Genomic DNA, 21829 nt, shown 5'->3' on the forward strand with positions numbered 1-21829 from the left:
CCCTACGTGTGTGGCTGTCAGCACTGGAACCTGTTGACCTGCCTCTCCCAGGAGTCTAGATACCTTTTCATTCCTGGTTTAAATATAGTGGAGTGATTAGAAGCACAAGGCCTCAAGTCGGAGAAAAGTGAAAGTATCAGTTGCCTAGTCGTGTCCAATTCTTAGTGAATCCATGGGCTGTAGCCCACCAGGCTCCTCTGTCCATGGGATTTCCCAGGCAAGAATACTGGAGTGGGTTGCCATTTCTGTCTCCAGGGGATCTTCCGGATGTGGGACTCGAACCTGGGTCACCTGCATTTCAGGAGGATTCTTTACCATCTGAGCTACCAGGAAGGCCTCCAAGTTGGAGAATCTGGGTTCAAATCCTGGCTCTGAGTGATCTTGGGCAATTTACTTAGTTCCCTCTGAGCCTCATTTCCCACCTGTAAAGCAGAAATAAGAGGACCAACTCCATGGCCTTGGGTCGGATGGAGAGAATGTACACGGGCACTGATGCAAAGCCTGGCTCATCAGGGGCCTCAGAAACTCGGATCATTGTCAGCAAAGCTTGCAAGGGTTTCCTAATTGGAACTTGCATCCTGCTCGTTTCCCCATCCCATCCATCTTGCACCCAGTCTTCTGACAGCTCTCCCTTGGGGAGGAAACTGCACTGGTTCCCTTTTGCCCATCAGGCTGGCATTCACTTTGGGTGCAGTTTAGTCCACCGTGGAGAAGAGAATGGGTACCTACTCCAGTATTCTTGCCTGGAGCATCCCATGGACAGAGGAACCTGGCGGGCTACAGTCCATGGGGTCACAGGAGTCGGACACGACAGCATACACACACTTGTATTGCAGCTCTTTGTGCTGTGAGATGCTCCTGTCAAATCACACACACACACACACACACACACACACACATACTGTCAAGGTGTATTTAGGAAGGGGTTCGGGTTCAGTGACCACTTGGCCAAGGCGGAAAGATCTCCTTAGGCTTGGCTGCTGCGGAACCAATGGGGCTTCCAGGCCAGGCCTCCCGTTGGCCTGGAGGGAAAATTAAACACCCAGTCCAAACAGGCATCCTGGGAGCTGGCTGCCTGATAGCTGTGCTGACAGGTCAGGATTCTAAAGCTGAGTCACCCCTGTTGGAGGACCAGTCGGAAGCCTGACTGCCCCTGCAGGCTGCTGGGAGCACCACCTGCCCATCCTATGTTCCCCCTGCCCGCCCCCAGGACTACTCACTCAAGCCCCACCTACTAGGGGCAGCCTCCCTGTGCCTGATGCAGAGTTAGCCAACCGGCACTAGATTTCCTGACGGTCAAATTCTAGGGCAGGAGGGATGTCAGCGCCCCTTTGCCTTCTGTGCGCGAGAGGCAGGTGAGAACGGTCACCCCTCCCTCGCCTGAAGGTGGGAGTCGGCCATAGCCCACCCGCAGTATGGAGGTGGGGTGGGGGCTTCCCCCTGCTTAGTCCCGTTGCTTTCGGTAAACCGGAACGTTCTAATGAGACCCTTTCTCTCGGAACGCTCCTCTTCCACTCCCCTGAATATGACAGCCTCAACTCCGGGGCACTCCCTTCACCGCGCGGCCTGCCCAGATGCTCCGCAGGTTGGGGTGGTCTCCAGCCGGTTTGGGGTGGTCTCCAGGCAAGTCTGGAGGCCGCCCAAATCTGTCGCACCTCCTCCGTTTGGGCCCAGCCCAAGGGAGGGAAAGGGGCGTGTGTTCCTTTAAGGGGCTGGCCCGGCGGGAGCGCGGGGGTTCGTCCGCAGCCGCTTCCCTTCTGGCCATTCAAGATCGCCGAGGCCGCCTGCTTCCCCCGACCGGAGCGCTCGAGCCGTCGAGGAGCCGCCCGGGGACGGTACGTAGCTCAGGGGTGGTCGGGCTCCTGGGGCGCCCTATGGGCCGATTCCTCTCTTCCCGCTTCCTCAGCCCCACGCTTCCCAGGCAGCGTTGGGGAAGTGGGCAGGAGGAGTGAGCCGGACCCCGCGGGGCCGGGGCCGGGGCCGAGTCGGGTTGTGATCGCCCCGGGCGCCCGCGGGTTCAGAGCAGCGCGCGGCGTGGGCTGCCTTGCGTGGGACCCTTGTGCATAGACCCTGGTCGGCGAGGGCGCCAATTCAGAGGGAAACCAGTGGCCTCCGAGTCCTCCTCCCGGGTCTTCTGTCCCCCACCGGGTCTCTCCGCAGCTTATCCCGCAGCCTCCAGCACAGCGCCCCAGGCGCCGGGCTCTGCCGCGGGGCATCTGTTGGATGCTCCTCTGTTGGGGGCGGGAGCGGGGGCGGGGGTCGGGAACACTGCGAGGGGCTGGGGACGCCTCCTGAGGCAGCGGGCGGGTGGTCCTCTGCCGGCCTGCTCTGGCCCTCTAAGGGCAAACACAATGGATGCTCGTGGGTTTCAGGCCTGGGTTCAGTGGGGTTTCTAACTTAGGCAACAGCCGGAGCGCGCGGAGAGTAAAGTCCTGGGTGGGAGACGGGATCCTTTAGGGAGGAATTTAGGGCTCCTGAGCAGCCAGGAAAAAAACAAAACAAAAAACAACTCTGGACACTTGGACCCAGCTCTGTCACCAACTCGCTGGGTGGCCTTCAGCAGCCTGTGACCCGGTCTGGACCCTGACGCCCAGCGCTGACCTCCGGAGGGCCTTTTGCCCTCTGCCGCAGGAGGAGGTGACCGAGAGGCGCCCTGGCCCCTCTCCCACAGCCCTGCACGGGCCAGCGGGTTGGGAATGCTGGTAGGAAACACCTCCGGACTTCTACTTTCCGGGAACTGCAGGTTTCAAAGGGCTTGGGGCACCGAAGTCAAATTCCTCTCCGGGAGCGGGCTGATGGAGACCTGGAGGGCAAGGCTGCCCTCTGCTGGTGTCAGGGAGATGTGTGCTGCCCGGTGGTGCAGTCGGGGTGCTCGGCTGTGGCTCATCTTCCCAAAAAGTCAGGGATCAGCTTATTCTGATGTGCGGAGGGATCCTAAGGAAAGTGGTGGCTGGGAAAAGCAAAGCATGGGTCGTCAGGAATCAGGGAATCCACACATCTTATTTTGGCCACTCCAATACTTTAGTGAGCTGGGGGAAAAAAAATCACCCCAGACCGGAAACTAAGAGCTGTTCTGGCTCAGGGCTTAGTTTCTGAACCGTGAATTACTTCATGCATGACTGGTAAGAACCCTAGGGGTGCAACGTTGGTATAACATGGAATCTCTTTGGTCTGATGGTGATTTTTTTTTTCTCCAGCTCACTAATGTGCTGGAGAAGACTCTTGAGAGTCCCTTGGACTGCAAGGAGATCCAACCAGTCCATTCTAAAGGAGATCAATCCTGGGTGTTCATTGGAAGGACTGATGCTAAAGCTGAAACTGCAATACTTTGGCCACCTCATGCGACGAGTTGACTCACTGGAAAAGAGTCTGATGCTGGGAGGGATTGGGGGTGGGAGGAGACGGGGACGACAGAGAATGAGATAAGGCTGGATGGCATCACTGTCTCGGTGGACATGAGTTTGAGTGAACTCCGGGAGTTGGTGATGGACAGGGAGGCCTGGCGTGCTGTGATTCACGGGGTCGCAAAGAGTCGGAGACGACTGAGCGACTGAACTGAACTGAATGTACTAAAGTGACCAAAACAAGAGTTCTTCACCATTAAAGAGCAGACCTCAGCAATGTGTGAATTCCTTAAGATAAATGCTGTCAGTGCTGCAGAAAGTGCCATTCTTACTGATGTCCCAAACTATTTGAATGCTTGCTGTTCACTGTCCAGCACTCAAGAACCAAGTAGATTTGAATAACACAGCATCCTTCCCTGTCCAGATTCCCCAAACTCTCCCCAAACTCTCAGTCTCCAAACTCTTGCCATCTCATCTGAAGGATGCGAGAAATTTGGTGAAATAGGAGCGCTGTACTGCTGGTTTAGCTGCTGAACAGAACTTAGCATAACGTTTTCTGGTAAAAGTAGAAACCAGGGACTTCCCTGGTGATCCAGTGGTTAAGAATCCACTTTCTAGTGCAGAGGACGCACATTTGATCCCTGGTTGAGGAATTATATCCCACATACCTCAGGGCCATGGAATTCTCCTGGCCAGAATACTGCTCAGATGTTAAAGAATCCGCCTGCAATGCAGGTGACCCGGGTTGATCCCTGGGTCTGGAAGATCCCCTGGAGAAGGAAATGGCAACCCACTCCAGTATTCTTGCCTGGGAAATCCTGTGGACAGAGGAGCCTGGTGGGCTACAGTCCATGTGGTCACAAAGAGTTGGACATGACTGAGCGACTAGCACTACCTCAGGGCAACTAAGCCTGTGAACAGCCACTAGAGAAGCCCACAACTAGAGAAGCCTGTGCTTCACAACTAGTTGAGCCCACCCACTGCAACTAGAGAAGCTCCTGTGTGCCACAAGAAGAGAAAAGCCTGCCCAATGGAGAGAGACCCAGCACAGCCCCCAAAATGTGGGAAACAGCTGAAGAAGTTGCAAAGACATTTCCTCTGTGTTAAAAACCAAAACAAAACATTTAAGAAGATGACTTTACCCTGGGTCAGACTTTTAATTTTGGTAAACCTAGTATCTTTTGGAATCCAGTGCCCCTAAGAACCCACATCCTGAAGGAAGAAGTGTTTTCTCCAGTGGTGGGTGAAAGCTGCAAAGCGCAGAATGACATGCTGGCTGGTTTTTTTCTTTTTTTCAGGATTGCTCTTGTTTCTGTTAGAGCTCTGGTTACAAAATTGCATGTAGTGCTCTGGTTACAAAGTTGCACGTGTTTTGAGCTGTTGAGTTGTTCATTCTTGTCTGACTCTTTTGCGACTGTATAGACTGTAGCCCACCAGGCTCCTCTGTCCACGGGATTTCCCAGGCAAGAATACTGGAGTGGGTTGCCATGCCCTCCTCTAGGTGATCTTCTAGACCCTCTAGACCCAGGGATCGCACCTGTGTCTCTGGCATCTCCTGAGTTGGCAGGTGAATTCTTTACCACTGAGCCACCTGGGAAGCTCCTGTTTGTGCTTAGGCTGCTTAGATCGAAGTCACCAAGAGGCTTTGTGGATGTCACCTAGGGATTCCTCTTGGACAAGGAGCAAGGCTCACAGTGTCCTCCAGTCATGCACAGCACACAGGGCAAGTCTGGGCCTTGGGCTCCCTGCAAAGAGGTCTGAGGGCACAGTGGATTCTACCCCTCAACTTCCTTCACATCATTGCTTCTTCTCCAGTAAGAGCTCCTAACTGTTCTGAAAACAAGAATGCTTCCTCCGCATTCCACCACCCTTACAGGCCAATGCTTTTCTTTTTTTCCCTCCCTTTCTCTGGTTTTGCTGTATCCCTCCCCTTCTAGTTCCTGTACACAGGCATTCTTAGGGTCACACACTTACAATCATAGCAGAGTGGCAAGTCTGTGTTCTGCTTTGTCTACCCTAAATTTTACGCTGTGCACTTTCCACGTTGCTGCCTGATGATCACACTCATACTTCCAAATGCCTGCTGTCAACTCTGGTCTCGCTGCCCCAGAGTCTGCTTTCCACTCAGCCGCTGGAGGGATATTTTTAACATGTAGGTCTGATCCTGTGGCTCCTCTGGCTAAAGCCACTACTAGCACCCCAGGGCCTTGGGGACAAAGGACAGGCTGCTGAGTCTGACACCCAAGGGCATCTAGACACTGATCCTTCTGTTCTCCTCTCCCAGGTTTCAGCCAGAGCCTTGGCAGGAAGCAGAATTCACCCTGGATGTTTCCAATAAAGACACTCTAATGGCGGCTCAATGGTAAAGAAACTACCTGCCAGTGCGGGATCCATGGGAGATGGTGGGCTCAATCCCTGGGTTGGGAAGATCCCTTGGAGAAGGAAATGGCAACCCACTCCAGTATTCTTGTCTGGAGAATCCATGGATAGAGGAACCTGACAGACTACAGTCCATGGGGTTGCAAAGATTTGGACCCAGTTGAAGTAACTGAGTACACACACGCCACTTTCAGTAAATGGACAAGCAGGGCAGGAATGAGGGGCAGGTATGTGGGGCACTAGGCTTGTGTGCAATTTTTTTTTTTTTTTTCCAATGTGGACCATTTCTAAAGTCTCTGCTGAACTTGTTACAACATTGCTTCTATTTTATGTCTTGGTTTTCTTGACGACCAGACATATGGGGTCTCAACTTCCCGACCAGGGATCAAGCCCACATCCGCTACGCTGGAAGGTAAAGTCTTAACCATTGGACCATCAGGGAAGTCCCCTCATGTGAAAATTTAAGGGAGGGGAGTGTGCATGCCAAAAATGTCAATAATCAAGACATAATATTTTGATGCAATACAAAAAGAATTGAATCAACAATCTATAGCCCTTGGCCAGCTGCCTATTTTGTTTGAGTGTCCACTTAAACTGTAATAGCCCCCCAGAAGTATTCTAGCATGGCATAAAAAAATGTTTTTTTAACCTCTACCTCCACAGACGTTTCTGGACTGAAATAAAAGCTTTGCAGTGCAGGACTCATCCTCACTAACCATGAATGCACCTGATATTTTCTAGTCTAGTCTGGTCTCTTCAATGTCATTTTAAAATACTACTCACAATTTTCCAATTCAACCCTGCAGTTTGAAAAATGGTGATACTGTCATATGCTCCTGCTTAATTTTTTCTGCAGTCTTTTCAGTTCAGTTCAGTCGCTCAGTCGTGTCTGACTCTCCGCGACCCCATGAATCACAGCACGCCAGGCCTCCCTGTCCATCACTAACTCCCGGAGTTCACCCAAACTCATGTCCACAGAGTTGGTGATGCCATCCAGCCATCTCATTCTCCGTCGTCCCCTTCTCCTCCCGCCCCCAACCTTTCCCAGCATCAGAGTCTTTTCCAGTGACTCAACTCGTTGCACTGCCTCCTAATTCCTGCTTGGGCTTCACTGGTGGCTCAGTGGTAAAGAATCTGCCTGCCAGTGCAGAAGACACGGGTTTGATCCCTGATCCAGGAAGATTCCCTGGCGGAGGGCATGGCAATCAGCTCCAGTATTCTTGCCTGGAGAAACCCACGGAGAAAGGAGCCTGCAGTACATGGGGTCACAAAAGAGTCTGACACGACTTAGGGACTAAAAAATGACAACAATAAACTCCCGCTTAGGATTTGCTGGCTTGCCTGCTGCCCATCTTGCCTGCAGGGTGCAGTCCCCTTAGAGCAGGGACCTCATCTTGCTCAACACTGCTGTTGTCCGGCTGCGAGAACGGTGCCTGGCATGCCGAAGCTGCTCTATCACAGGGGTCCCCAACCTCCAGGATCTAATGCCTGGTCATCTGAGGTGGAGCTGATGTAATAATAATAGAAATGAAGTGCACAATAAACATAACGTGCTTGAATCATTCTGAAACCATCACCACCCCTACCTCCACCCTGCCCCAGTCCATGGAAAAATCGTCTTCCTTGAAACAGGTCCTTGGTGCCAAAAAGGTTGGAAAGTGAAAGTTGTTCAGTTGTGACCAACTCCGCGACCCCATGGACTGCAGCCTGCCAGGCTCCTCTGTCCATGGAATTCTCCAGGCAAGAATACTGGAGTGGGTAGCCGTTCCCTCTCCAAGGGATCTTCCCAACCCAGGGACTGAACTCCGGTCTCCTGCATTGCAGGCAGATTCTTCAGCATCTGAACCACACACACACACACACGTATATGTATGCATGCTAAGTCACTTCTGTCGTGTTTGACTTTGCAACCCTGGGGACAGTAGCCCGCCAGGCTCCTCTGTGCATGGGATTCTCCAGGCAAGAATACTGGAGAGGGTTGCTATTTCCTCCTTCAGGGGATTTTCCCGACCCAGGGTTTGAACCCTTGTCTCCTGCTTGGCAGGCAAATTCTTTACCATTGAGCCACCAGGGAAGCTGCTAATTTCCTGTTGATTGAATGAATGAGTGAGTGGGTCCCTGGGCCCCTGCTGCAGACTTCTCTCATTGGCTTGCTTTTCTCCTCCTCCCAGTTTGCCCTGGGCCCCAGCCTTGCCTGGACACCCTGGCGCTGCCCGGTGCATGACGCCATGGGCCTGAGGCTCCCAATCCTGCTGCTCCTGCTGTGCTGTGTCTCCGGCCTGCCTTTCTACAATGGCTTCTACTACTCCAACCGTCCCAATGACCGGAACCTGGGCAACGGCTACAGCGAAGGTGGGTGGCCTCTTGGCTCTGCTCTTAGCTCGGCTCTTGGTTCGGTGAGGTGACGAAGGCCTCTCCTGGCCCCTGCAAGTTCTGAGTTGGGTGAGGGCTCAGGGCATGAAGCCAGCCGCCCTGCTCCCATCTGGGCCCTTGCAGTGGTCCAGCCTTGTTGCTAAGATGAGCAGAAGGGTTGTTCTGTTACTCCATGTCTACTGGCCTCTCAGATATGGAGGGCTTCCCTGGTGGCTCAGTCAGTAAAGAATCCGCCCTCAATGCAGGAGACCCGGGTTTGATCCCTGGGTTGGGAAGATCCCCTGGAGGACGAAATGGCAACCCATTCCAGCATTCTTGCCTGGAGAATCCCATGGAAAGAGGAGCCTGGTAGGCTACAGCCCATGGGGTTGCAAGAGTCAGACACGACTGAGCAACTAAACCAACAGCAACCCATGGGTGTGGAGCCGAATGCACTGTAGCATGGTCAAGTTTGCTTTTTATACTTTCCCCAGAGTCCTGCCAGTCTTTCAGAATTCCACTTAAACGTGACTTCCCCAGGTCTTCCCAGTGGAAAAGGGGTTTGGAGTTAAGGAGATGTGTTTGACTCTCCATTTTGCCACTTACTAGCTATGTGGCTTTGGGCAGGTGACTTTTTTTAAACTTTTATTTGCTTTTTTTTTTTTGCAGCGTTTCTTCCCAGGCCGTACATTTCTTTTTTAATATTTATTTATTTATTTGGCTGTGCTGGGTCTTAGTTGTGACACTTTGGGATCTTTAGTTAAGGCATGTGGGATCTAGTTCCCTGACCAGGGATCGAACCCAGGCCCCCTGCATTGGGAGTGTGAAGTCTTAGCCATTGGACCATCAGGAAGTCCCAGGGCCATAAATTATTGTTTCTTTGGCTTCTTTTGGGAAAACTTTTTCTTCTGTGCAGCCTTCTCTTCTGGTTTAGGAATAATCTGACTTTTTTCAATAAGGATCATCTACATGTGTCAGGGGAGCTTAGGTATGGGTTGATCCAACCCTGAGCTCTGTTTAAGTCCTGTCCCGCATCTTTAGAGGCTTTGTTCACCTGGACGTGCTCAATGACCAGAGAATCTACATCTAAGCTCTGAAATCTGGAATCACTCTGCATTTCTGAGCATGTGCAATAAAAATTCAGCACCAACCCTGCATCCAGCCCCACTGTTTGGCCTGGGAACACCTATCAACACCATTGTAATGACGGAATGGCACACAATATCTTTAAAGTGACATCTTTTAGATACTTGGTGGCTTTCTGGATATGCATACCCTTCATGGGCTGGGTGGTTTCATGAGTGTTCTTAAAAGAAAGTGAAAGTCGCTTAGTCATGTCCGACCAACTTTTGCGACCTCATGGACTATACAGTCCATGGAATTCTCCAGGCCAGAATAATGGAGTGGGTAGCCTTTCCCTTACTCCAGGGAATCTTCCCAACCCAAGGATCGAACCCAGGTCTCCTCCATTGCAGGCGGATTCTTTACCAGCTGAGCCACAAGGGAAGCCCAAGAATACTGGAGTGGGTAGCCTATCCCTTCTCCAGGGGATCTTCCTGACCCAGGAATCGAACTGGGGTCTCCTGCATTGCAGGCAGATTCTTTACCAGCTGAGCCACCAGGGAAGCAGTGTTCTTAAAGTGGAACATGAAAATTTGAACCTCTTGATTTTGTGCAATTTTCTGGGTTAAGTGAATAGCAAACCATTTTTAGAGGTCACTTCAGGCCAGTTACTGAAAAAGCCAGGTGACTTTTTATCAGCAGCTTTATGCACCTACTATGCATCATCTGTTAGGTCATATGAGCCTCATAGAAACTCGGACACAGGCCAGGAGTCGTTAAGTATGACTGTTTTTCAGCATGAGATTCTCTGCAGGGAGCCTCCCTGTCTATCACTTGCTTGCTCCTGAGGTTACCCCCTGCCCTTTCCCTGTGTACCTCTAAGGTCTCAAGTCCAGACCTAAGGCTGTGAGACCATGAGGCCCCAATAGGAAGACTCAAGTGAGAGATGGGCCAATCTTAGCCCATAAATCTGGTTCCTGTGGCGCATGTTAGGCTTGGAGTTTATTTGTCCCCCTGAGCCTGACTGCAGTCTCCTCTATAAGTCCTGGCCTCATCTCACCTGTGTCTCTAGGTGTTTGGGAAGAGTCCTGGTGGTCAGCTGGCCAGACTGAAGGGCAGGCTGTGCTCGCTTGTGACCAGTGTGTTAAAGAAGGAGACTCAGATGATCTGAGTCCCCCCGCCTTCCCATCTGAGGTGCTCTTGCTGCCAGCTACACCAATTTACTTTTCTTTTTTTCAAGCTGAACCATGTGGCATCTTAGTTCCCCAACCAGGGATCAAACCCGCCTCCCCCCACTGCCACCACAGTGAAAGTGTGGATTCTTTTTTTCCCCCATTTAAAAAAATTTAAATATATTTGAAAAGTGAAGGACAGGGAAGTCTGGTGTGGTGTGCTGCTGTTCATGGGGTCATGAAGAGTTGGACATGACTGAGCGACTCAGTAACAACAAAGCATTTTTACAGTGTTATATTGGTTTCTGCTGTGCAACACAAATCAGCCATAATTATCCACACATCCCCTCTGTCTCCAGCCTCCCTCCCCTCTCCGCATCCCATCCCTCCAGGTCATCACAGAGCACCAGAGGTAGCCTCCGTGTGCTACACAGCAACTTCTCATCTGCCATCCATGGACCATCAGGGAAGTCCACCAGTTTGCATCTTCTGCTAACAAACCTGGTGGTTTAAGACAACAGCCATGTACTTTGCTCATGGTTTCATGGGCCGGCGTTTTGGACTGGGCTCTGTCTCTCGTGTCTTGGCTGTGCTCACTTAATTGATTGTGCCTGCGGTGGGCGGGCAGGTCAGCTGGGGGCTGGTGGGTTTACTTCTGGGCCTCAGCTAGGAGGGCTTGTCTCTGCTCTCTGCGTGATCTCACCCCACAGGGGAGCCCAGGCCTTGTTCTGATGGTGGTTGGCAAGGTTCTGAGAGAAAGAGAGGCCTCAGCAGGACCCCCGGAGCCTCGGCTCCAAACAAGCACCTCAGAATACTCACTTCCCCTGCGTTCATTTGGTCAAAGCAAGTGGCAGGGTCAGCGAGGATTTCAGGGACTGGAGGTGGTTCAGAGAGTTACCTCCTGAAGGAAGGAGTTGTGAAGTCACCTTGCAGAATGTGTGGGTGTAGGGGCGGTGCAATCTAGAACTCCTGAGCCTGGTGGGAGCTGGGGGTGAGGGTGAGGGAGAGGGTGCCCCCGCAGCACTGCCGAGGTGCCGCCGGAGGTCCCCATCTGCACCCCGCCTCTCCCCTCAGGCATCTTCAATGGAGTGAAACTGGTGGTAGAGACGCCGGAGGAGACCCTGTTCTCCCACCGAGGGGCCAACGTGACCCTGCCCTGCCGCTACCACTACGAGCCGGCCCTGGCCTCTCCACGGCCCGTGCGCATCAAATGGTGGAAGCTGTCGGAGAACGGGGTCCCAGAGCAGGACGTGCTGGTGGCCGTGGGGCTGAGGCAGCGCACCTTTGGGGATTACCGAGGCCGGGTGCGCCTGCGGCAGGCCGGGGCACGGGAAGTGTCGCTGGAGATCCGGGACCTGCGGCTGGAGGACTACGGGCGCTACCGCTGCGAGGTCATCGACGGGCTGGAGGATGAGAGCGGCCTCGTGGAGCTGGAGCTGCGGGGTGAGACCCTGACGGTGGCTAGGTCCTGGGGTCTGCGGGGAGAAGGCCCCGAGAAAGCATCTAGACCTCTGTGCTTCTGCCAGATAAAACATCTAGTCCTCAGAACAACCCTATGAGGAAGCTCCTGTTATTCACACGTGCAATGTGTGGATGAGAAAACTGAGTCACAGAGAGGTCAAGTCACTTACCTAAGGGCACACAGCTCATACATGGCCGAGTAGGGGTTTGACCCCAGGCAGCCAGACTCCAGAATCCACTGCTCTCTGCTCCCTCTTGCTCACGTCCTGTTCAGAGAGAGGGAGACAGGAGCTGATGACAGAGCTCATTGAGTCAGAGCTGAGAGTCACACAGGGTTGGCAGGAGACACAGACAAATGAGGCAGCCTGGGGTGGGTGATCGGGAGTGGTGGGGACGGGGCCACTCCTGAGCCCTCCTACTCAGGCCCAGCTGATGGTGCTACACCAGAAGCAAGCCCAGTGCAGCCCGATTTTCTTTCTTTCAAATATTTACTTGTTTGGCTGCGTTGGGTCTCAGTTGCAATGCTAGGGGAGTTTGTTGTGGTGCACGGGCTCTAGATCAATTTGGCTTAGTTGCACCAAGGCGTGTGGGATCGTAGTTTCCCAACCAGGGATCGAACCTGCGTCTCCTGCATTGGAAGGCGGATTCTTTACCCCTTGGACCACCAGGGAAGTCCCTGCAGCCAGATCTTCTGATTTGACAAGAGACACTTATATTCGTATGTGAAACCTCTGAATTTTTGTGTAGAAATTAACTAATTAAAAACAAAAACAACCAGTGCTGTCCAAAGCTGCCAGCTGTGATCTCCACATGACTTCTGCCTTCTCTGACCCTAGGCTGGGGCTGTGTGTCCTCAGACCTCTCCTACCTGTTAGGGAGGCTGCTGGGAGGGTATAGAGGGAAGGCTGACCTGACTCCATGTCTGCCCCGTCCTAGCTGTGGCACTCCAGATCAGTGCCTTCCCCCCAGAGCTCCAGTCCTGTCACATGTAAAATGAAGGATAAGGGTAGTTCTTCCTTTATCTCCTTCGAAGAGATGAGGATAGAATGTGACTCAAGGGCTTGTCAATCAGAGGCGAACTTTGCCACCAGCAGCCACCTGCCCAGTCCACGGGGCTTAGATGGTGACCCAGAGGGGCCATGTTCCTTGTCCCTGATGGTGTGGGATGTGGGTGAGCTGGTCAGAGCCAGTTGTCTGGGGACCGCCGGGGCAGCCTAGAGAAGCAGGGAGTCCTCACTTTTTTGGGGGTACACTTTTTATTTATTTTTTAATTGATTTTAATTGGAGTATAGTGTCTTTACAACGTCATGCTGTTTTTTGCTGCACAGAAGTGGTAATCAGCCATACGCATTCATGTGTCCCCTCTGTTTTAGATTTCCTTCCCTTTTAGGTCACCACAGAGCACTGAGTAGAGTTCCCTATGCTGTACAGCAGGGTCTCATTAGTTTTCTGTTTAATACATAGGAGTGTATATATCACACAGTGTGTATAAGTCAGTCCCAATCCAGGGAGCCCTTACTCTAGACCCTGCCTTTGAACAGCGCCAGTCCCAGGCCCTAGGGACACCCCTTCTCCTTAAGGTTTCATCTGACTTGATAGAGACTGAGCCCAGGGTGTTTAAAAATTTTTATTCCAGTAAAATTTCAAACATGAAATTTTGAGGGAGCCTGTGGCGCCTCCCAGACCGTGGCACCAGAAAGGGAAGCTCCCTGCCCAGGACCTCCCTGACCTCGAGCCTCCTTTAGTAAGACCTTTTCCCAACCCTCCTCTTCCCCTGGAGCTTCCCGGGTGGCTCAGACGGTAAAGAATTTGCCTGCAGTGCGGGAGGCCCGGGTTCGATCCCTGGGTGGGGAAGATCCCCTGGAGAAGGAAATGGCACGCCGCTCCAGTACTCTTGACTGGAGAGTCCATGGAGGGAGGAGCCTGGCGGGCTCCATACAGTCCACGGGGTCGCAGTCAGACGCGACTGAGCCACTCATGACTTCACTGTCTTCTTTCCTCTTTCCCTGAAAGTCGTCTGTCACATCTGGGAAGTTTCTTGCCTCCTCCTCTGAAGCTTCCGTATTAATGTTAACACAGACGATGAGGTCTCAGCTACCGACTCAGAGCCCAGCAATGCCTGTCTCCTGTAGGTGGCAGCACCTCCTCACTGGTGTCTTAGTTCAGGGTGCAGTAACAAAGCAGCCTCGGTGACCTCTGAACAGCAGAGATTCATTTCCCACAGTTCTAGAGGCTGGAAGTCTCAGACCAGGGTGCCAGGTCGCAGACTTCTGTGTCCTCACAACGGTGGAAGGGGCTTGGGGGGAACTCTCTGGGGTATCTTTTTTAAGTCCCCATTCACGAGGACTCCACCCTCATGACCTAATTACCTCCCAAAGGCGCCATCTCCTAATACCATTGTATTGGGTATTAGGATTTATTTATTTAGTTGTGTTGTGCGGCTTGAGGGATCTTAGTCCCCTGACCAGGGATCGATCCTGGGCCCTGGCAGTGAAAGCACCATTTCCTAACCACTGGACCACCAGGGGAAATCCCTGGGCATTAGGATTTAAACATCTGAATTGGGACCATGGGCTTCCTCGGTGGCTCAGCGGTCAAGAATCCTCCTGCAATTAGGAGACGTAGAGGATGAAGGTTCAATCCCTGGGTCGGGAAGATTCCCCTGGAGATGGAAACGGCAGCTCACTCCGGGATTCTTGCCTGGAAAAATAGACAGGAGCCCAGTGGGCTCCAGCCCGTGGGGTCACAAAGAGTCAACTGAGTGACTCGGCAGGCGTACTGAACCCATAGGGGTTCTTGGAACAGCCCTGTGGATTAGGTATTAACCCTGTTCTGTAATTGGGGATATTATTTGACTGATTCATTCATTCCTTTAACAAGTTAGTAGTTTTCTGAGTGCTGCGATGTGTCTGTCTAGCTCTGGGAGGGAGATGCAAAGCAGATACTGGTCTTGTGTTGGACTTGGACAGTGGACAGGAGATGACAGGTTTGTAGACCTTTTCTAAGGAACTGTGTGTGTGTGTGTGTTGAGGGAAGCCTCTGTCTCAGTGGAGGTGGGTCTCCCATCACCAGGCCCTGCCCACCCATTCAAGCCCCCTTTTCCGCCCTCCCCAGGTGTGGTCTTTCCTTACCAGCACCCCCAAGGGCGCTACAAGTTCAACTTCCACGAAGCCCAGCAGGCCTGCGAGGAGCAGGACGCGGTGGTGGCCTCCTTTGAGCAGCTGTTCCGGGCCTGGGAGGAGGGCCTGGACTGGTGCAATGCGGGCTGGCTGCAGGACGCCTCGGTGCAGTACCCCATCACGCAGGCCCGGCACCCCTGCGGAGGCCTGGGCCTGGCCCCCGGCGTGCGCAGCTACGGCCCGCGCCACCGCCGCCTGCACCGCTATGATGTGTTCTGCTTCACTGTTGCCCTCAGGGGTGAGTGGGCTGGCTAAGCACGGGCCTGCGGGTGGGAGGGCAGCCTCTGGGGGGCCTTCAGTCCTCTCTGTCCACCCTGCTGGCACTTCCAGCTGAAGCCCTGTCCAACTGAGTGCCCTGATGCTGCTGCTTCACACCGATCATCGGTTTAGTCAACCATCCAACATTCCCTGAGTGCCTACGAGGTGCTGGGTCATCATAGATAAAACACAGTCTGCCCTCACAAAGGAGCTCATTTCATGGGAAGATACATGTATAAAAACAAGTCAGTTCAGTGCCGTATCCCAGCTTGGCACTTAGTAGGTGTTCAGTAAATGGCTGAGCAGATGAGAGACTCTTGATCGGTCCAGCAGAGGTGGGGTGCCCACCTGGAGTAAAATTAGGAAAGGCTGGGGCAGAGTACAGATCTGACTGCCAGCAGCATGGCAGGTGGGGTGATGCTTTTGGAAAGGGGCTGAGACTTGGGAAGGTGCCCCCGACAGTCTCCACTGCAGATGCTCCATAGGTGGCAGCTCCCTAAGCACAGAGTTAGCAGGTCTTTTGGGGGCTGGGTCTGCATGGGCTGGCCTTGCCCCAGGCCCTCTCAGGCTGCCCGCTCCGCCCCTCCAATGCTCACGCCCCGCATCCCACAGGGCGAGTGTACTACCTGGAGACCCCCGAGAAGCTGACGCTGGCAGAGGCGAGGGAGGCCTGCCGGGAAGACGGTGCCCAGATCGCGAAGGTGGGCCAGCTCTTTGCAGCCTGGAAGTTCCGTGGCCTGGACCGCTGCGATGCTGGCTGGCTGGCAGACGGCAGTGCCCGCTACCCTGTGGCTCACCCACGTTCCAACTGTGGGACCCTGGAGCCTGGGGTCCGAAGCTTCGGCTTCCCAGACCCACAGAGCCGCAAGTACGGTGTCTACTGCTACCGGCCGCGCTAGCGCTGGGTCCCCGCCGCACCCGCTCTCCCCTCGCGGGCTGTATTTATTGAGTAGTTTATTTTCCCTCGCGGGTTGGGGCAATGTTCATCTTGTTTTTATAATTTCCAACTTAAAATTATTTTTAAATATTATTTTTTAGGTAAATCCCACAGATCCCAAATCGTCCCTTTACTCGGGTCCCTTTACCAAGGCTCTCACCCTCCCCGATTCCTCCTGCCTCTCTTCTCTGGGACGTTTGAGGTCCTTGGGCTCATGAGAGCTCTACGCCATCGCTGAGTCCATCCCCTCTCCCGGCCCTGGGGAGGCTGTTCCCAGAGCCGGCGGTGGCCCGAGGAGCCAGGGCTGCGACCCGTCCTCTGTCTCCGCCTGGGGACGAGAGGGCAGCCAGGTGGCTCTGGAACTGGGGTTCGGGCCTGGTGGTCTCCTGCCCCTCGTACTTCTTTGGGGAGCAGCTGGCCCGTGTCAGCATGGTGGAGGAGCCTGGGTGGGAAGAGGGTCCCTGGGCTTCCATGTGATGTCCCAGGGAAGGGAGAGAGTTCCCACCCCATGTTTTCCTTCGCTCGTGGCTCCAAAGAGTCTGTGTTTTGTTCTCATTTTCCCCTGTTTGGCGAGTGGCCCTCAGGTCTGTGTACTATTTTGGACAATAAATGGTGCTGTGACCCCTTCCTCCATCCTGAGCCCTCCTCTGTGTCTTGCTCTTGTTTTTTTTTTTTTTTTTTTGTAATGTTTGCTTCTTTACTTATTTGGCTGCACCAGGCAGGTCTTAGTTGTGACATGCGGGATTTTCGGTCTGCATTGCAGCAGGCAGACCTTTAGTTGCGGCATGTGGGATCTAGTTCCCTGACCAGGGATCGAACCCAGGCTCCCTGCAATGCGAGTGCGGAGTCTTAGCCACTGAACCACCAGGGAAGTCCCTAAATCTCAGTCTTTATCTCATTCAGTCTTAGGGTCCAGCTCCCTGCATGGGGGACGGTTCTGTCCTAGACTGAAGAGGTCTCCTGGGTCTGTCCACTGGGGTGGGCAGGGAACGCCATGGGCTGCACCTTCAGGCTGCCTTGCTCTGGCCTGGCCTGCCTGTGTGTATCCTGCCTCAGGGACTGACCTAGCGTCTGGAGGCCCTGGCGTGTTCTCCCACCATCCCACTCCGGGCTGTGTGTCTGTGTGGACCCAGCATAAGAGTGGGAGGCCGGAGGAGGCTGTTCCTCACCCTGGTCCCCACCCCCATGTCAGCCTCAAGAAACCAGATCTCCTGCTTCTGCCCAGGCACACCTCTGCCACCCACAGTCGATCCTTTACTTAGCAAGGTGCTTCTCCAAGTGTGCCCGGCACCACCAGCTTTACCTGGGAATGTGTTTGAGATACAACTTTCTGCACCTGACCCCAGACCCGCTGAGTTGAAAACCCTGGAGTGGGGTCTCTCACAAGCCCTCCTGATGCAGACTCAAGGTTGAAAACCAGTGTCATAGCTGTGTTCCCAATGAATCAATTACTTAATAAAATGGCACAATTTTTGAGTTCCTACTCTGTGACCATCGCTGCATCTTCTGCTTTTGTCCACGGATCCTTTCCAGAGCTGCAGGTAACCTGGGCACACAAAAATACCAGCAAACACTCAACCACACAAGTACACACCCGAAGAGACATCAGCAGATTCACACTGGCGCGTGCTAACCAACACCAGTGTTAGTCCCTTAGTCGTGTCCGACTCTTTGTGACCCCATGGACTGTAGTCCGCCAGGCTCCTCTGTCCATGGAATTCTCCAGGCAAGAATACTGGAGTGGGTTGCCATTCCCTTCTCCAGGGGATCTTCCCAACCCAGGTATTGAACCCGGGTCTCCCACATTGCAGGGGGATTCTTTACTGTCTACAACCAACATCAGACACTTTCACACACAATCAGCGTCTGTTGAGCAAGTGTGATGAGGGAGTGGCACTAACCTAACCTTCCAGGGAGGAGGTTGGCAGATGGTAACAGTCTGGCACACACAGCCCAGCTCCACTCAAGGTCTGTTGGGGGAAATCCATAAACAATTGAAAGCGTTTTCATTGATAACCTACAGCCTACTTACGGGCAGGATGCCCAGACCTTTGTGCTAGTGGCTAGCTAACCCATTTGACCCCAAAAATGTATAAAAAGATTCACCATTCCCAGACTGTCTGCAGTCTTTTTCTTCCCTCTTATAAATCCTGATTTTGCCTGTTCTTGGACTCACTCTATAAATCGACTCCTCTTGTGTGAGCAAACAGTGTAAATCAAAGGACCAAACTATGGAATGTGGCCAGGAGTCTGCCTTGAGTTACTCTCTGACAGCATGCCAACTCACAGATCCATACACAGCACCTCTTGGCTGTCACACACACATGCACGCATACATGCACACACACACGCGCACGCACACACACACACAGAGGAACTCATGTCGGAATAGAGCAGCACAGGTGTGACTGTCCCAGGCCTTCTGATCAAACAGGATTCGCACAAATTTAGAGTCATTTGATCAAAGTGTGTCCCTACAGCCCCCATTCCTAAGAAACTTCTCAGTAGATCCTGGACCATGGTTGCCTTCTCTTTAAATTAAGAGAAAAGAAGGGAAAAGAAAAGAAATAGATCTCTTCCAATGTCTTTATTATTATAATTATCATAATCTTTACTTTTCAAAAATATAAATAGGTGCACGGAACCCTGGTGCCTGCACGGTCCCGGGGGGGTGGGGAAAGGTAGGGGGAGGGGTGGGTGACACTCCCATTGGGAAGGAAGTGCCCCCCGACCCAGCCCTGCCGAGATGGACACCTGCTCGGGTGGCAGACCCAGGTGAGAGGACTCTGGAGGAGGGACCCTCGGAGGGAACCCGACCCCCATGCTTCGAAGATCCCTTGATGGCTCGCTCTCTCAGTGGGCTGGAAGCCGCCCCCTCTCCCCTGGGCTTCTCCCAGACACAGATGAACTCCATCTTATCCAATACATTCAGCTGCGGTTCCAGAGTTCTTCAGCCCTCGGGTCTCTCTGCCCCTCCTCCCTCCTCCCTAGCTCTCCCTGGAGGTGAAAGAACCAACGATTGCACTGCTCTTGGATAAAGTCAGGAAACAAAAAATAATCTTCTTTATTTAACTTAACCCCTTCCCTTCTCCCCCTGTCCCTGTGCTGGTCCCTGGAAAGGCACAATGGGAGATTGAAGGAACGTCTCTAAACTCCAGTCCACGGGTTACCATACGTTCGCTTTGCTTTGGCGTTTGGGGGAAAATTAGATGCAGATTTGGCGATTTGGGGGGGTGGGCGGGTGCATACACAATGTGGGGTTTATTTTTTTCCTTCTTTAATGGAATTCCTTAAATGACAGAAAGCGACAAGGAGAGGACACCATCCGGATGGGGTGTCAGCCTGGCCAGGCTTCTGGGCTCAGCGTCCTGGGCACGTCCGGGAAGCTCCTCTCAGTGGGCCGTGCTGGGGAGGCTCCTCCTCAGGGGCCGTGAGCTCCGCTTCTGTAGTCTGCGCTTGTAGGTGGCGGCTGGGGTGCAAGGGAAATGGAAAAATCTGGGTGAACCCTGGGAAGAAAGCGGGCCAGCCCAGCTTCCCCCAATCCTTTTCCGCCGATCCCCTCCCTGTAGAAACCATGGGCTCATGAAGGCAGCCTGAGGTTTTACCTGCTTCTTGGTTTTGATTTTTCTTGGGACCACCTTGGGCTAAGGGGCTTCAGGCTAGAACACTGGAGTAGGAAATGGCAACCCACTCCAGTATTCTTGCTTGGAAAATCCTATGGACAGAGGAGCCTGGAGGGCTACAGTCCATGGGGTCGCAGAGTTGGACACGACTGAGCGACTGATAACAGGGGGCTTCGGGCGGGTGGTGAAAAGGACAGTAGGGCACTCGCCTTCACCTTCCTCCTCTCAGTGAAAGTGAACCTCCCAGGGGACAGGGGACATCTGTGACAGAGCCCTCGATGGTATTGGCAGTGGGGGATAGGGAGGAGGATGCGTTGGCCGGATCTAACGCTGTGTGGGGTGATGCTCACGGTCCGTGCAGGTGATCCGAGGCTCCTCCCAGTGCCCGCTGGGCTGGCACCGGATGGTGGGCACGTGGCGCTGGATGAAGCCCTCGGTGCACTGGTACCGCACCAGGGCGTTGATCTCATATCGGTCCTTCTTCTGTCCGAAGATTCTGGCATGCTCCACCATAGGGGGCTCTCCGCAGGCCACTGAGGGGCAAACATCCTTCAGAAAGCGCTCTTGGAGGGTCTCCCCTGATGCCCTGTGATGAGCTGGTGTGGTCCCCCTGGCTGTGGGGGGAGCATGGACACCCGGCCATGAGCCCTGCCTGTGGGGGAGGGGCGCTTTCACTCTGCACTGAGAATCTGGAAGCCACTGGTTCTGACATCTGGGCTCCTCAATGATTTAGAGAATCAGGAAGGGAATTAAAGGATGAAGGGTTGGAAAAGAGGGTGAGGGCCAGGCAGACTGGCTGTGATTTCGCTATGATAACGGGTTATGTAAACGGTGGTGCAGGGGAAGGAGGAACCAAAGAAGGCTGGGGGGTGGGGGAGGGAGGGGCATGAGGCCAGGAGCAGGAACAGCTGGCGAGTGTCCTAGCCACACCTCGAAGTCTGCAGACTCAAAGCCAAGGATCAACTGATGGACTTGGGACCCTTGAGAGGGAGGCTCCCAACTCAAGTGCAACTGTGGGTGACTTTCTGTGCTGACACCCAGGGCGCTGTGTGTGCAGGGGGCTCTTCCTCTAGCCTGTGACCTTCACCCTCTCCCTGTCCCTAGTGGGCTGAGCCTTTCCCTTGGCTCTGGGATGCTGGCATGGGGTGTAGCCCCTGCCCCCCAGGTCAGCTCCAATCTGCTAGCTGGGCTGGTGAGTGATGCCGGCAGCCAGGAGTCCACGTGACGTGGCCCAGGTCACACAGCAGGAGCCTGGGGTCTTGAGTCTGTCCTCGTGGGACCCCTCCCATGCTGTCACTCACCTGTGCCCTTTTTACAGGTGAAGGGCAGCTGGTAATTGCATGGGACATCGTTCCACTCGCCCTTCTCATGCCAGATCATCACCACGCAGTCCTCCCCAGTGGCAAAGAAGTTGTCAGGCTGGTTGGGGCGCCAGTTCTCAAATTGCTGTGGGTGGGATTGGGGAAGGGGTAAGCAGAGGGCAGGAGTGGGACAGCTTTCACTCCCTGTCCAGCCCCTTCCTGGCCGTGGCGCAAAGACTGCCGGGAGTCTGGTGGTGCCATGGGACTCATGGGCCCTCCAAAGAACTTGGTCACACTGCCGGGCTGCGGTCATTGTCAGGAACTCAGAAGACCCCGGGTTCACTGTCCCTGTTAATGAGCTGATGCCAACCTCCTCTTCCATATGGGCCAGCGAGGCTGGTCACAGGCTGCCAGGCTTGGGCAGGACTGGGTGGTAGAGCTACTGTTCCCATGTCCAGACTCTGCCTTTCCAGGCTTCTCCCTCTAGCCTGACTGCAGACAGACGAGGCCCCTTTCCTCTGATGTAGCTGCTCCTCTTCCCCACGACCATAACAGAGCCATGGCCCTGTTGACATCTGCCTCTTCTAGGAAGTCTTCCCTGAAGTCCTTTGCTGATCTTCATTATTTACTACGTATACTGTTCAGCTGGCATCTATGTTGCTTTCTATCTGTCTGTCTACCTCCTTGTGTGGCCTCCAGTGCTCTGTGGACAAGAAACCTCTCTAAACCTTCCTCTTGGGGGCTTCCCAGGTGGCTCAGTG

General features: G+C 53.7%; 2 protein-coding genes across 4 annotated transcripts in view; one reads left to right on the plus strand and one right to left on the minus strand.

Annotated features, from left to right (window-relative positions):
• Window positions 1-885: 885 nt before the first annotated feature.
• On the plus strand, window positions 886-16773 carry HAPLN3 (hyaluronan and proteoglycan link protein 3). The gene is made up of 5 exons (XM_055417794.2): window positions 886-1835; window positions 7895-8075; window positions 11384-11752; window positions 14885-15187; window positions 15820-16773. Exons 1-5 carry the CDS (start codon window positions 1575-1577, stop codon window positions 16104-16106), a joined length of 1401 nt encoding a protein of 466 aa, XP_055273769.2. The 5' UTR covers window positions 886-1574; the 3' UTR covers window positions 16107-16773.
• Window positions 16774-19404: 2631 nt separating this feature from the next.
• ACAN (aggrecan) overlaps window positions 19405-21829 on the minus strand; it is a 38750-nt gene continuing 36325 nt past the window's right edge. For all 3 annotated transcript variants that reach the window (XM_088829798.1, XM_088829797.1, XM_088829796.1), the window contains 3 exons: window positions 21069-21213; window positions 20118-20300; window positions 19405-19613 (listed from right to left, as the gene is read on the minus strand). In XM_088829798.1, the coding sequence (XP_088685924.1) occupies window positions 19537-19613; window positions 20118-20300; window positions 21069-21213 (405 nt within the window). In that variant the 3' untranslated portion in view covers window positions 19405-19536. The remainder of the gene's footprint in view (window positions 19614-20117; window positions 20301-21068; window positions 21214-21829) is intronic.

This window comes from Moschus berezovskii, chromosome 21 (assembly GCF_049115385.1).
Source record: "Moschus berezovskii isolate FMDL1 chromosome 21, NW_MosBer_1.0, whole genome shotgun sequence".
Classification (NCBI taxonomy): domain Eukaryota; kingdom Metazoa; phylum Chordata; class Mammalia; order Artiodactyla; family Moschidae; genus Moschus; species Moschus berezovskii.